The 13,349-nt window shown below is 34.2% G+C and overlaps 2 protein-coding genes across 5 annotated transcripts in view; both read left to right on the top strand.

Moving 5' to 3' along the window:
* Positions 1 to 3,132, top strand: part of mprip (myosin phosphatase Rho interacting protein) — a 79,567-nt gene extending 76,435 nt beyond the window's left edge. For all 4 annotated transcript variants that reach the window (XM_073827836.1, XM_073827834.1, XM_073827835.1 and 1 more), the window contains one exon: positions 2,256 to 3,132. In XM_073827836.1, coding sequence (XP_073683937.1) covers positions 2,256 to 2,327 — 72 coding nt within the window. In that variant the 3' untranslated portion in view covers positions 2,328 to 3,132. The remainder of the gene's footprint in view (positions 1 to 2,255) is intronic.
* Positions 3,133 to 5,968: 2,836 nt separating this feature from the next.
* Positions 5,969 to 13,328, top strand: LOC141298313 (uncharacterized). The gene is made up of 2 exons (XM_073828817.1): positions 5,969 to 6,161; positions 11,071 to 13,328. The coding sequence occupies exon 2, from the start codon at positions 11,076 to 11,078 to the stop codon at positions 13,326 to 13,328; it is 2,253 nt and encodes a 750-aa protein (XP_073684918.1). The 5' UTR covers positions 5,969 to 6,161; positions 11,071 to 11,075.
* Positions 13,329 to 13,349: the final 21 nt, after the last annotated feature.

The raw sequence follows: 13,349 nt of genomic DNA, 5'->3' as shown, positions 1-13,349 counted from the left end.
TAACATGGATGCAGCTATGAAGCCGCCGGGTTTGCTTCAGGGCAGGTGCGTGCGCTGCTGGACCCTTTTTACTGGGGCACGTGCCCCAGTGAAAATCTGTTGTGCCCCAGTAAAATTTGAGTTATAATTTACTTTTGATAATCCCGAAATAAAGACATTAAACTATATGCAACAACTGAATTGACATTTCTAAAAGCAACGCAGTTTAAGTATGCACGCAGATATCCATGCTCGTGTGCGTATGTGTATTTAACTGCAACGCCCACGTCGCGCTGCCTTTTACGCAGAAGTACATGCAGTGTAGGAATAGTTGGTTACACAAGTTTGTATAGTTAATTGTGTTGTAAATGCAATTGTCAAGCAGTTTGTGATGCATTTGGAAACATGAGATGAGCCCCTGGTCTAATGCGCCACCTGGCTTGAGAAACCCATTCTCAAAGACTTTTAGTCATTATTTGGGTAGCACACATCACCTTCGGCAGAATTCAAATGATCCATTTTAATCTAGATTAATTCCAAGATTACAGTGAGATTAATCTAGATTAAAAAAATTAATCTATGGCCACCACTAAAAAATAGATTTTTTTTTTTTTTTGTGCGTACAATCTACAAATCATTCATGATGCAGAAAAAGAGTGCACAGCAATGAAGGGGTGACACTCGAGTACAAAATAGACACAACACTCCCCCCCAGTGAATTAATGTGACTGTAACAGAATTCTTTTTTTTTTTTTTTTTTGTAAATGCATTAAATAAAATCAATAAATCAGCAAAAATTGCTGTTAAAACACGGACACGGGCTGTAACAATGTGGCAAAATTGAGCCAGATGACTTAAATAATCAGTTGAAATCAGATTGATTAACCTCTGATAAAGTATTACTGTTCATTTCTGTAACATTTTTGTTTATTTTTTTTCTGTTCAGGTTTGACTGTAGTAAAATTTATGCAAAAACTGACATTTCAAAACCTACACAAAAGTTGTCTTTGAGAATGTCTAGATGTACACTACCAGTCAAAAGTTTGGACACACTTGACTTAATGTTTTTTTTTAAGTCAAATATTAATTATTTAAAAAACAATACAATATATTTTTTATTTTATTCATTTTCATTTGATTTGATTTGATTTTCAAATACAAATTGTTGTGCCAAGGAATAATTGTCAGTTTGTTTTTAAGAAAAACTAAAGTTAAGAATTTTTTTCCCATGGAAAAAACCAAATGCTTTTCTTAAAAACAAACTGAGAATCATTCCTTGGCACAATTTGTATTTAAAAATCAATACAATACAATCAAATCAAAATAAAATAAAAAAAATGTACTGTATTGTTTTTAAAAATAATTAATATTTTACTAAAAATAAAATAAAAAAATGAATCCGAGTGCGTCCAAACTTTTGACTGATAGTGTATATCCAAATCCACAACTTAATAAAATAAGTCTTTGTCTAAAAACAGCTAGAGAATTTATAAATCTTTCATACAGGAATCTAGTGACTAAACCATGGAATTGCAGATGTTTTTCTTTTTTTACTCTGACCAGATGGGATTGGATTTTAAAGGCATTGTTTCTCTTTTAACATGAAATACTGCCATAATTTAAAATTAATGTAAAAATCTTTTGAAAAAACTTATCATTATTGCATAAATATTGATTAGTAAAATTTCAGGTCTTTGGTCACTTTTGACCGTGAAAAAGACAAGTGTGACTCCCGAATGAACAATACCAGAGGGTTAAGAGCAGATTAGAGCAGAAAGTCTTAATTTTTATACCTTTATAGCATTAACTTGAATATTTTTGTCTTTGTCTAAACATCCTTAAAGGAGTAGTTCACTTTCAAAACAAAAGTTTACAGATAATGTACTCATCCCCTTGGCATCCTAGATGTTCATGTCTGTCTTTCTTTCTTCAGTCATAAGAAAATAGTTTTTTGAGGAAGACATTTCAGGATTTCTCTGCATATAATGGACTTCTATGGTGCCCCCGAGTTTGAACTACTCCTTTAAATCAAGATCAAAAGATCTGTCAGTAGGGTGTGAAAACTTTTGCTTTTGAATGAAGTTGATATTTCAGACTCCACTGGTAGATATTTGTTAGTTTTAATCATAAACGTACTTCATTTTGATCAATATTAAAGCAGGACTTGCTTAGAAGTCCTTCCTAAATCTGCAAAAACCCAGTTTGAATGTGGTGTTTATTAACAAGCTCAGAAACATGACATTTGAGTATCTCTGTGTCTCTGTTTGCGTCCCCAGAGTCTGAAGGAAGGTTTGACGGCGGAGCAGAGACTTCACTTGTTTGACAACAAGGACACTAAGGACTTCTGACACGGACTCGCTGCATGTTAATAAAGAGCCGCGTATTTTAGCCCAGTAATTAATCACTTAGAGACACACTGGTCACAGCTACAGCGTATATTAAACATGGTATGAAGTTTGAGTTTTATGTCTATAGTCTGCATTTGATGCACTTCAGTTACTGTGACGTTGTTGGTTTGTTTTCATTGCCATGTCTTAATGTAAATACCTAGTTTTTAATGAAGCATCTATCATGCGTACACTAAACACGACTGTGTAAGCTACTGTTTTAACGTTAGTTTGTGTGAAGTGGAGGAAGTTAACCCACGTAACGACTCGACACTACAGATTATTGGCGCGTTAACCAACAGCAGGAATCGTCACGGCTCGAAGCTCGCGTGTGATGCGGATCGGTTTGCACGTTGCCTCCAGCTCTTTATTGTTTTAGTGAAACGGGATGCGTAAAATAGCTGCATTTAATCGAGGCTTGCATCATTAACCGCTGACCCTCTGCAGCATCTCTGGATGTTTGAGATAAAGGACTGTAAAACACACAGGAGAACAGACCTGGGAGGGTTTGGGCTGCTCTAAAGAATATTAACAAGTTTATATAAGGAATAATGGTCCACTCACATGAATGGGAGGTTTCTTTTTCTTTTTTTTTCTTCAAGGCGGATAAAGTCTGTAGTGTTGTTCAGTGGCAGTCCTTTGTATTTATTTAAATGTTATGAATTTTTGTCTCACATTTCCATTCATCTATACATTATTGTAAATATACCGCAAATGTACACAAACTGACAACAGGTTTATTAGCAATAAATATTTTTGCACCCTCTCTTGCACTCTTTTTCATTCAGGTTTTCTACGGGTCATTGCGTTAAATGTTGCATGCACATCTTTCTTCAGCATTGTTTTTTTTTTTCAGGGAATGAGTCTAAACATTTTTAAATCAAGATAAAAATGAAGAAATGAAGTCTTGTTTTCTGAGAAAACGAACAAAGTAAGTTTATACACTGCCAGTCGAAAGTTTTCGAATGGTAAGATTTTTCATGTTTTTCTTCTGCTCACCAAGCCTGCATTATTTGATCCAAAGTACAGCAAAAACAGTGAAATTTTGAAATGTTTGACTATTTAAGTGTTGAATATATAACTTCCAATGGATTTCTATTACTTTTTAATTCATCATTTAATTCATCAAAACTAAACTTACTGGACCCTCTGATCACAATGCAAAAGTGAATTTATAACTTTTTTTAAAAAGACCAAGTAAATGATTAAAGTATTTTATTGAACGGATTGTATTTTCAATCTTTTAAGTGTTGAATATAACTACTAACTTATTTCTATTTCTTAAAAAATATAAAACCGCTAGAATATGAAAACTGCTTTTGCTGGACCTTCTGATCACATTACAAAAGTCAATACCTTACCCAGGATTTTTATCTTGTTTTCCAAAAAGATTCATAAATCAAGAAGCAAAATGGCAGTCTTGGGATGGGAGTCTTGTTTTCTGAAAATGAATCGAAACAAAGTGAGTTTATGATTAAAACAAAATCAAAAATCTACCAATGGAAAAATATAATTCCAAGAACTTAAATTTGCAAAAAAAATCATAAAAATGAATACTTTTATTTAGCAAGGATGCTGTCAATCTATCAAAGTGATGATAAAGACATGTTATGTTTCAAACGATTTCTGTTTCAGATAAATGCTGGGTTTTTTTTACTTCCTATTCATCAAAGAAACCTGAAAAATTGTACTTGGGTTTTTTCAACATAAAAATAATGTTTTTTGAGCAGCACACCAGAATATTAGAATAATTTTTGAAGTATAATGTGAATGGAGTAATGGTGCTAAAAATTCAACTTTTGAATCACAGGAATAAACTACATTTTAAAATATATTTAAATAGAAAATAGTTATTGTAAAGCATTGATGGTACAATACAATTCTTTCTAATTTTTTTCAAGTTATTTACTGAGTCTTAAATGTACTTGCAGGTACCTGTATTATTGATATTTTTATATGATTTATATCACAAGTCATGTATTTATAAATTAAATTATATGACAATTAGAGCTGTGAATCAAAAATTTCAGTCTAATTTATGATGTGCCAAATAATTAAATTTTTGCACAATAATTTTGGCTAAAATATTATGAAAAAAATATTATGAACAATCAGTGAAATTAATATTAAAGAATCTATTCATTTAATTTATTGTAAATATTTTAATATTTAGAAAAATTGTTGCATTCATTTTCAAAAGATTAATGTTTTTTTTTTTTTTTTTAAGTAGTCTCTTCTGCTCTCCAAGCCTGCATTTATTTAATCCAAAGCACAGCAACAACTACAATTTTGAAATACTTTACTATTTAAAATAACTTCTTTCTATTTGAATATAAGTTAAAAATTTAATTTATTCCTTTGGTTTTAAAGCTGAAATTTAGCATTATTACTCCAGATCCTTCAGAAATCATTCTAATATTCTGATTTGCTGCTCAAAAACATTTATATTGACTTTTTTTTTCAGGTTTCTTTGATGAATAGAAAGTTCAGAAGAATAGTATTTATCTGAAATCTTGATTAAATGCATCATTACTTTATTATTAATATTATACTTTATTACTTTTTTATTGATTTTGCATCATTACTCCAGTTTTCAGTGTCACATGATCCTTCAGAAATCATTCTGCTCATGTATTATTATTATTATTATTACATTGAAAACAGCTAAGCAGGTTTTTTCTGGTTTCCATTGGTAGATATTTGACCTCGTTTTAATCATAAACACTTCATTTTGAGATATTCCCCGAAAACAAGACTTCTGACATTTTGTTTCTCAAGTAAATGTATGTAGTTTTTTATATTTTCATATGGCTTATAGTATAAGTCATATAATTTCATTTATAAATACATGAAAATTAGGGCTGTGAATCCATTTAAATTTTTGCACAATAATTTTGGCCAAGAGATTATTAAAAATAATATCATAAACAATCATTGTAATTAATATTAAATAATCTTAATTTAATTTATTGTTATTTACAATCATAAAATCATGAGCAAACTATTTTAAAACTGCATTTATTTGATCCAAAGTACAGTAAAAACAGTAACATTTTGAAATATTTTAACTATTTAAAATAACTTCTATTTGAATAGATTTGAAAATGTAATTTATTACATAATTTATTATTATGTTGAAAACAGCTGAGCAGAATTTTTTCAGGTTTCTTTGATAAATATAAAGCTTAGAAATAGAAATGTCTTTATCATCACTTTTAAGTATTTAAAGCATCCTTGCTAAATAAAAGTGTTAGTTTCTATCATTTCTTTCCACAAAAAATAAAAATAAAAATACTGTGACTGGAGTAATGATGCTGAAAATTCAGCTTTGATTACAGAAATAAATTATATTTTAAAATATATTCAAATAGAAAGCAGCTATTTTAAATAGTAAAAATATTTCACAATTTTAAAGCTTTTTTTGCTGCACTTTGGAACAAATAAATGCAGGCTTGGTGAGCAGAAGAGACTAAAAAATTTTGGCTGATAGTGCAAATATGCAATAAATAAAAAGCAAAGCCTGTGTCGCACTATAACTACATTGTTCGGTGGACTAACTACAACAAGTCCCATAATGCTGCGCAATGGCTCATCATGACTCTGACAGCAGCAGCAGCAGCGCAGCCGTGACCAAAACCACTGGAGCTCAAAAGTATGAGAAGCCCCCGTTTCATGCATTATTCACCCCAAACTCCACACTCTACTCAAACAGACGCGGTCGCACCTGAAAGGGTGGGTGTTCGTTTCAGCGGGATGGAGTTTGCGATGGTTTCGTAAATAAATGCATCTGCTCGGGTGAGTATGTGCACGCGCGCTCTTTGTTTAGCTCGCCTTGCTAACGGAAGCCTACGGCGCTTCTCTAGCGCGTTTCTCTGATTAATCACGCTGCTTAATTGGGTTTCATAACGACGTACATTTATTTGAAGGCGTTGGTGAGCGTTATTTACTGTCGTCTGGATTGTATATTAGCCCGCATGCTAACAACCGGCTATGCTAACGTTAGCATAACAAACGCGACACAGAATCACAGCACAGGTGTGAATCAAAGCGGAGCATGAAGAACAAGACGAACCCGGATTAAATCTGGTTTGGGGGTGTTTGACAGTTCTGGATGTTATCCAGATCATAATGACATGTTATTTAGTTAAAAAAAACACACATTTATCCGTTTCCGGAGATTAAACATGACTGTTCAAGGAGATTCATGCAATCAGTGTTAGTTTATGCGCTAATAAATCAGTTAATGCGTTTTAATATAAATGCAGTCTTGGCTTTAATCAAGGCCTGATCATGAATTTGAGGTTTTACACTTAATACAGGAGTATAAAGTGATTTATAAAGTGTCCAGACATTAACTTAAAGTACAACAGTGCGGTATTTTTTTGCATTACTAGTAGTGTATATTAACTGTGGTCTATTTTAAAATACTATGGTTTACGAAAATACTGTAGTAATAATTAATTACCTTGGTAAACATTAACCTTCTGGTCGATATTAACAGATCGAAAAAAATAGCAAGCCTTAGTTTTAATAATAAAGTGTGCTTGAGTTTATTTCAGTCATAATCTTTAATATTTTGTGTTTTGAGGGTTATTTCGTTGTGCTACACAGTGTTCACCTCAAAATTAACGTCATTTTTATATTAAATAATGTATTATCAAAGACTTCTTCATTGTGGCTGATTTGTAGATCGTACCCAGAAGGAATTGCTCTGTATTTTCATATTTTATATTAATTTTCAATGCCACATTAATTTATTTTCTAATAATTTCCAAGGTCACAAGTGTTAATTTCTTCTTAAGAAGTACAAAAGTGATTTATAAAGTATCCAGACATTAACAGTATGGTATTTTTTGCATTACTATGAATAATTTACTTTGTTTTAAATTTACTTGCTAAAAACCTGCAGGAACCCTGTATTATTGATATTTTTATATGGATTATATCATAAGTCATGTATTTATAAATAAAATATGACAATTAGGGCTGTGAATCAATTAAAATTTTCAGTCTAATTTATTATGATGTGCCAAATATTAAAATTTTTGCACAATAATTTTGGCCAAAAGATCATGAAAAAAATATAATGAACAATCAGTGAAATTAATATTAAATAAAGAATCTATTCATTTAATTTACTGTAAATATTTAAATATTTAGGAAAAAAAAGGTGTTTTTGTTTGTATTTCTTTGCACTGATTTTTATTTAGATAAGTCTCTTCAGCTCACCAAGCCTGCATTTATTTGGTCCAAAGCACAGCAATAACAGTAACATTTCAAATTATTTTTTACTATTTAAAATACCTTATTTCTATTTGAATATATATATTAAGATTTTATTTATTCTTTTGATTTTAATCCTGAATATTAGCATCATTACTCCAGATCCTTCAGAAATAATTCTAATATTCTATCTAATATGCTATGAAAATACCATAGTGTATATTAACTGTGGTCTATAATAAAATACTATGGTTTAGTAATCGTAAGTTAATCGTTCATTACCGTGGTAAATATTAACCTTCTGGTTAATATTAAGAGATTGAAAAAATAGCAAGCCTTATATTTAATAATAAAGTGTGCTTGAATTTACTTCAGTCATATTCTTTAATATTTTGTATTTTGAGGGTATTTCATTGTGCTACACAGTATTCACCTCTAAATTAGCATCATATGTATATAAAATAATATATTATCAAATATTTCTTCATTGTGGCTGATTTGTAGATTGTACCCAAAAGGAATTGCTTTGTATTTTAATATTTCCTAGTAATTTCCAATACCACGTTAATTAATTTCCAAGGTCACAAGTGTGACCTTTTAGTCTTTATACCATAAAAGAAAAGTTATGTGCCATAATTTGGCATATAACGTTAATACACTACCATTTAAAAGTTTTTGAACAGCAAGATTTTTAATGTTTTTTAAGTCTCTTCTGCTCACCAAGCCTGCATTTATTTGATAAAAATACAAAAACAGTAACATTCTGAAATAATTTTACTATTTAAAATAACTGCTTTCTAATTTAATATTTTTTAGCATCATTACTCCATTCACATAATCTTTAAGAAATCATTATAAAAATATTCTGGTTTGCTGCTCAAAAAGCATTTAGTATTATTATGTTGAATACAGCTGAGTAGAATTTTTTTTTTAGGTTTCTTCAGAAGCATTTATCTGAAATAGAAATCTTTTGTAACATTCTAAATGTCTTCATCACTTTTGATCAATTTAGAGCATAAAAGTATTAATTTCTAAAAATGTCTTTTCCCCCACTCCAAAAATACTGACTCCGAGGTTTTGAAATGATATAGTGTATAATGTTACAAAAGCTTTTATTTTAAATAAATGCCATTCTTCTGAACTCTCTGTTCAGTAAAGAAACCTGGAAAAATTCTACTCCCATTTTTCAACATAATAATAATTGTGATTGTGAATAAATGTGATTTCTGAAGGATCATGTGACTGGAGTAATGAGGCTAAAAATTCAGCTTTGAAATCAGGAATAAATTACATTTTAAAATATATTCAAATAGAAATATTTCAGAATTTTACTGTTTTTGCTGTACTTTGGATCAAATAAATGCAGGCTTGGTGAGCAGAAGAGACTTCTTTAAAAACATTAAAAAACTTTTGACTGATAGTGTGGCTACAGTATAATATTGTGGTATATATCAAAATACCATGATACACTAAATTGCCAAAAGTATTGAATGAAAAGGTTTGACTACTTTAGTATTTTCAATGAGAATAAATCTTACTGTTTAAGCATGTAATGATATTCTAGGGGATTGTGTGCAACAGTTTGGACAGGATCCTTTTCTATTAAAACCGAACCATGCCTCTGTGTATTAGGCAAAGTTCAAAAAGAAATGATTGATTCAGTCAGTGTGGGAGAACCTGGCTGGTCTGCATAAAGCAAAGTCTTAATCCCTGAACACCTCTGGTGTGACTTTAAATGCAGACCAAAAACTCCAAAACCAATGACTTATACATACACTATATGTACCCTTCTTTAGAACAGAAAAAGGCACTTTCCAAACTGTGGCAACAAAGATGGAAACACAATTCATGCATTTAAAAATTTTATTTTTATCTCTGTTGCAATGGATTTGGAAGTGTCTAAAATGATTGTACCCTTACGTACAAGTCATTGGTGTTTGGTGATAAATTTTTGGCTCAAAGTCTGCCTTTAAAGTCACACCAGAGGTGTTCAGCTGGGATTAGGACTTTTTGAAGACCAGTCACGTTGACTGGTCTTCAAGTCACAGTCACAGAGACATTGTCATGTTAGAATAGAAAAGGGTCCTGTCCAAACTGCTGCTATTAAATTAGAAGCACAAAATTCCCTAGGATATCATTCTATGCTTAAACATTAAGATTTGTACTCATGGAAATTACTAAAGTAGTCAAACCAGTTCATTAGAAAGGGGTGTCCCAATACTTTTGGCAATATATTGTATCTTTCTTCTCTTCTACAGCACATTATTTTATTATGCCTGCTTGTCTTTTCTAAGCCAGCGCTTCAATGTGCAGTAGCTCTTGCGTAATATTTCCGCTATGGCGCAATAATGGCTCAACACTGATTGCATGAATCTGAAGTGGTTCAAATATGTGATTAAGTCATGCTAATAATTTAGAGCAACATTCACATAATATTCAGCATTTTCAAATCCAATTTGAAGACCTATTTCTATTAGTTGGTATATGACCAGCTTTATTATCTTTATTATTCTTTCTAAATATTTGTTTTTATTTATTTATTCTTTTTATTAAAGACATTTTTAATGAAATCTTTTAATGCACATTTAAAAGCACATTGGTCAACTTGCATTATTTTTAATGGTGATTTTCCAATCTAAATTAAAAACCTGTTTCTTTTATTTGTGACCCTGAACCACAAAACCAGTCATAAGGTTAAATTTTACAAAACAGAGATATATACATCATATGAAAGCTCAATAAATAAGCTTTCTACTGATGTATGATTTGTTAGAATAGGACAATATTTGGCCGAGATACATCTATTTGAAAAACTGAAATCTGAGGGTGCAAAAAAATCAAAATACTGAGAAAATCACCTTTAAAGTTGTCCAAATTAAGTTCTTAACAATGCATATTACTAATCAAAAATTACATTTTGATAGATTTACAGTAAGAATTTCACAAAAAATCTTCATGGAACATGATCTTTACTTATTTTCCTACTGATTTTTGACATGAAAGAAAAATCAATAATTTTGACTCATACAATGTATTTTTGGCTATTGCTACAAATATATCCCAGCGACTTAAGACTGGTTTTGTGGCCCAGGGTCACATTTGGCGTATGAGCAGCTGTGGAAAGAACCTGATTCCAGTTTTTTTCATTGATCATTTTTTATTTTTTCATTATTATTATTATTTTGGCTCTTGCATTTTTTTTAATAGCATTTTTTGTAATGGTGCTATATTAATAAAATTGCCCCTCATGTTTCTTTTTCAGTTGATATGGAAGAGCCTCCCAGCAATTTTCAAATCCAAATTAAAAACCTGTTTGTTTAATTTGGCATATGAGCAGCTGTGGAGACTATCTGATTCCATTTTTTTTTTTTTTTTTTTTAAATAGGTTTTGCGATTAGTTATTTTAAGCACTTCAGTCAGTTGCATTTTTTTGCAATGGTGCTATATTAATAAATTGTTTCTTTTTTTTTTTTCTTTTCAGTTGATATGGAAGAGCCTCCCAGCGACTCAGATGGTCTACAGCCTCAGGATCTGTCCTCCGCCTGCAACCTCCCCAACATCTTCGACCTGACGCGGAACGAGGAATGCCTTCTAAAAGCCAACCCCATTGTCGTCCAGACGCCAGGCTGGTTTGTCAATCCTGGGACCAGCAATGGAATATTGCTTCCCGAAACCGACCCTGATCTGCTTCCGCTTCCCACAGACCAGATCCAACCGGATAATGCGCTTTCCAACACGACCGTCACGCTCTCCTACGTGAGCCGGTCGCACGTCTTCTCTGAGCATTCCCCGATCTACGGCGTTCCTTCTTTGGGCAAAGCGTTTGCGTTGCATCCCGCTGCGTACGATCCCGGAAAGCTGGTGACGGATGCAGGAGATGCGGCTCTTTCAGTGGACCAACACTGTCTCCAGCAGGTGTCCGTACCGGTCGGATTGACAGCGTGCGATCAGTTCGGTTTCATGTCGCCGGCTCAGGTTGTTGAAAACGTGGCGGCGTTCTGCTACCTTCAGCCACCTCCGGATTTGCAAGATGTGGAAAACCTGGCTTTGGAAACGCTTAAATCTTTACAAGCCGATCCTGGCGAGTGCAGGTTCCCAATCAGTGTGGACGAGCTCCAAAACGGAGCTGCGAACGGCCTGTGGAACGTCAGACCCTTCGAAGGAGGATTTCCGGAGGACAATGGCACGAACGCTGATGGTTTGCACCAGAACGCCAATCCGGAGGTTGTCTTTCTCATCTCAAGGTCTGAGGAGCCGGTGGTTTTACCGAACGATGGCTTCGCCATTTCGTTAAACCAAGACTTTGTTAGTCCGTTAGATCCCGAGTCTCCGTCAGCAGAGCCGATAGAGGATGTTTTCACTTTGCCGCAAACCGCAAACTCTCCGAGTGGAGCAAAGCAAGAGGAAGAGTTTGATTCTACAGTGGCAGAAGCAGCAGACACAGAATTGCCAAAAATGCCAACAGAGAAGACTGACAAAACATGCAACACAGAGTCTGTGCATGTCGACGATGCATCCTCAGAAGAAACCGACACGGATGCATCTAAAACATGCAATGATTTGTCATCTAGCGGCAAGCTTGAGAGGAAAAGGCTGCCTCCGAGAGCTGGACGAGGTGTGAGAATGGAAGCCATTGTTCAAGACATCCATCCCGTCAGATTGAGTCGCACGTGTAAAAGAAAAGTTCAGACGAGCAAGTCCAAGAAAAACATGCTGGAAAGGATTCGCAAAGCGGTGGAGGTGAAGAAGAAGCAGCAGCAGAAGAAGAAAGAAGAAACCGAGGTCAGACGTTCAAGTAGACGCAAAGCCACACTATCTACCTCATCTTCCGCAAAGACGTTAGATGCATTTGTAAAACGCACAAAGAAAAAGTCCTCTAGGAGGTTAAGAAACCATCATTCGGTGTCAGTCAAGCATCAAAAACCAACATTGGCTCACCAAAGCCCGAAGAAATCTGCCAAACGGAAGCGAAAGAAAAACAACGTCGGGCGTGCGTCATTTTTCCCACCACAGGAACCCGAAATCAAACTCAAGTGTCTGAAACACAAAGAGGAGAAGAAGGACGTGCGGGACGACACCTTCGCGCCTTACGTGCGCTTGCAGATGAAGGACTTCCCGGTCTGTACAATCATCAACTATCCTGAGGACAGCCTCCGGATCAAACAGGGAAAGCGAAGCCAGTGTGGTGGATTTGTGTCTGGCGTGATGCCCACGACGCCTGGCTTGCAGTACGGACGGGTTTGCCTGGACGCGGCGCAACGGGACGTCCTGGTTTGCTCTCTCTGCGGCGGCTCGGCCAATGCGATGGATCTCGGGGACTTGCATGGGCCGTATTACCCTGAAGGGGCCGTACTACCCAAAGCAGCATCTAAAGTGGTTTCTAATCCACAGGAGGAGGAAAATAGTGACTCAGACTTGTCTTTTAGAGGGAAACATGTTCCTGAGTGTTTTTGGACCAGCGATAGTGAGTTGTCCAATGGTCCTTCTTCGTCTAAGAGACCAAGGACGGATGGTGACACAGATTGGTTCAGTCCTCCAATAGTTCCTCTTGATGCTAACGAGCACTGGCTTCACGAGGACTGCGCAATTTGGTCCGCAGGCGTCTTTTTGGTTCGGGGAAAGCTGTACGGGTTGGAAAATGCGGTCAGGTTGGCCAAAACGTCGGTAAGATTGCAGTTACTCAGATTCTTTAATGCTCTGCAACCAGCTGTAATGACAGTCAACTGCTTGTTTGTCTAGGTTTGTTCAACGTGTCAAAGA

Source organism: Garra rufa, chromosome 22 (genome assembly GCF_049309525.1).
Source record: "Garra rufa chromosome 22, GarRuf1.0, whole genome shotgun sequence".
In the NCBI taxonomy this organism is placed as follows: Eukaryota; Metazoa; Chordata; class Actinopteri; order Cypriniformes; family Cyprinidae; genus Garra; species Garra rufa.
Note: the sequence above shows the minus strand (reverse complement) of the source record. Positions and strands in the feature narration are given on the sequence as shown.

Bases quoted from the DNA above. Each gene is read 5' to 3' on its own strand.
- LOC141298313 (XM_073828817.1), top strand. From the start codon at position 11,076: ATGGAAGAGCCTCCCAGCGACTCAGATGGTCTACAGCCTCAGGATCTG.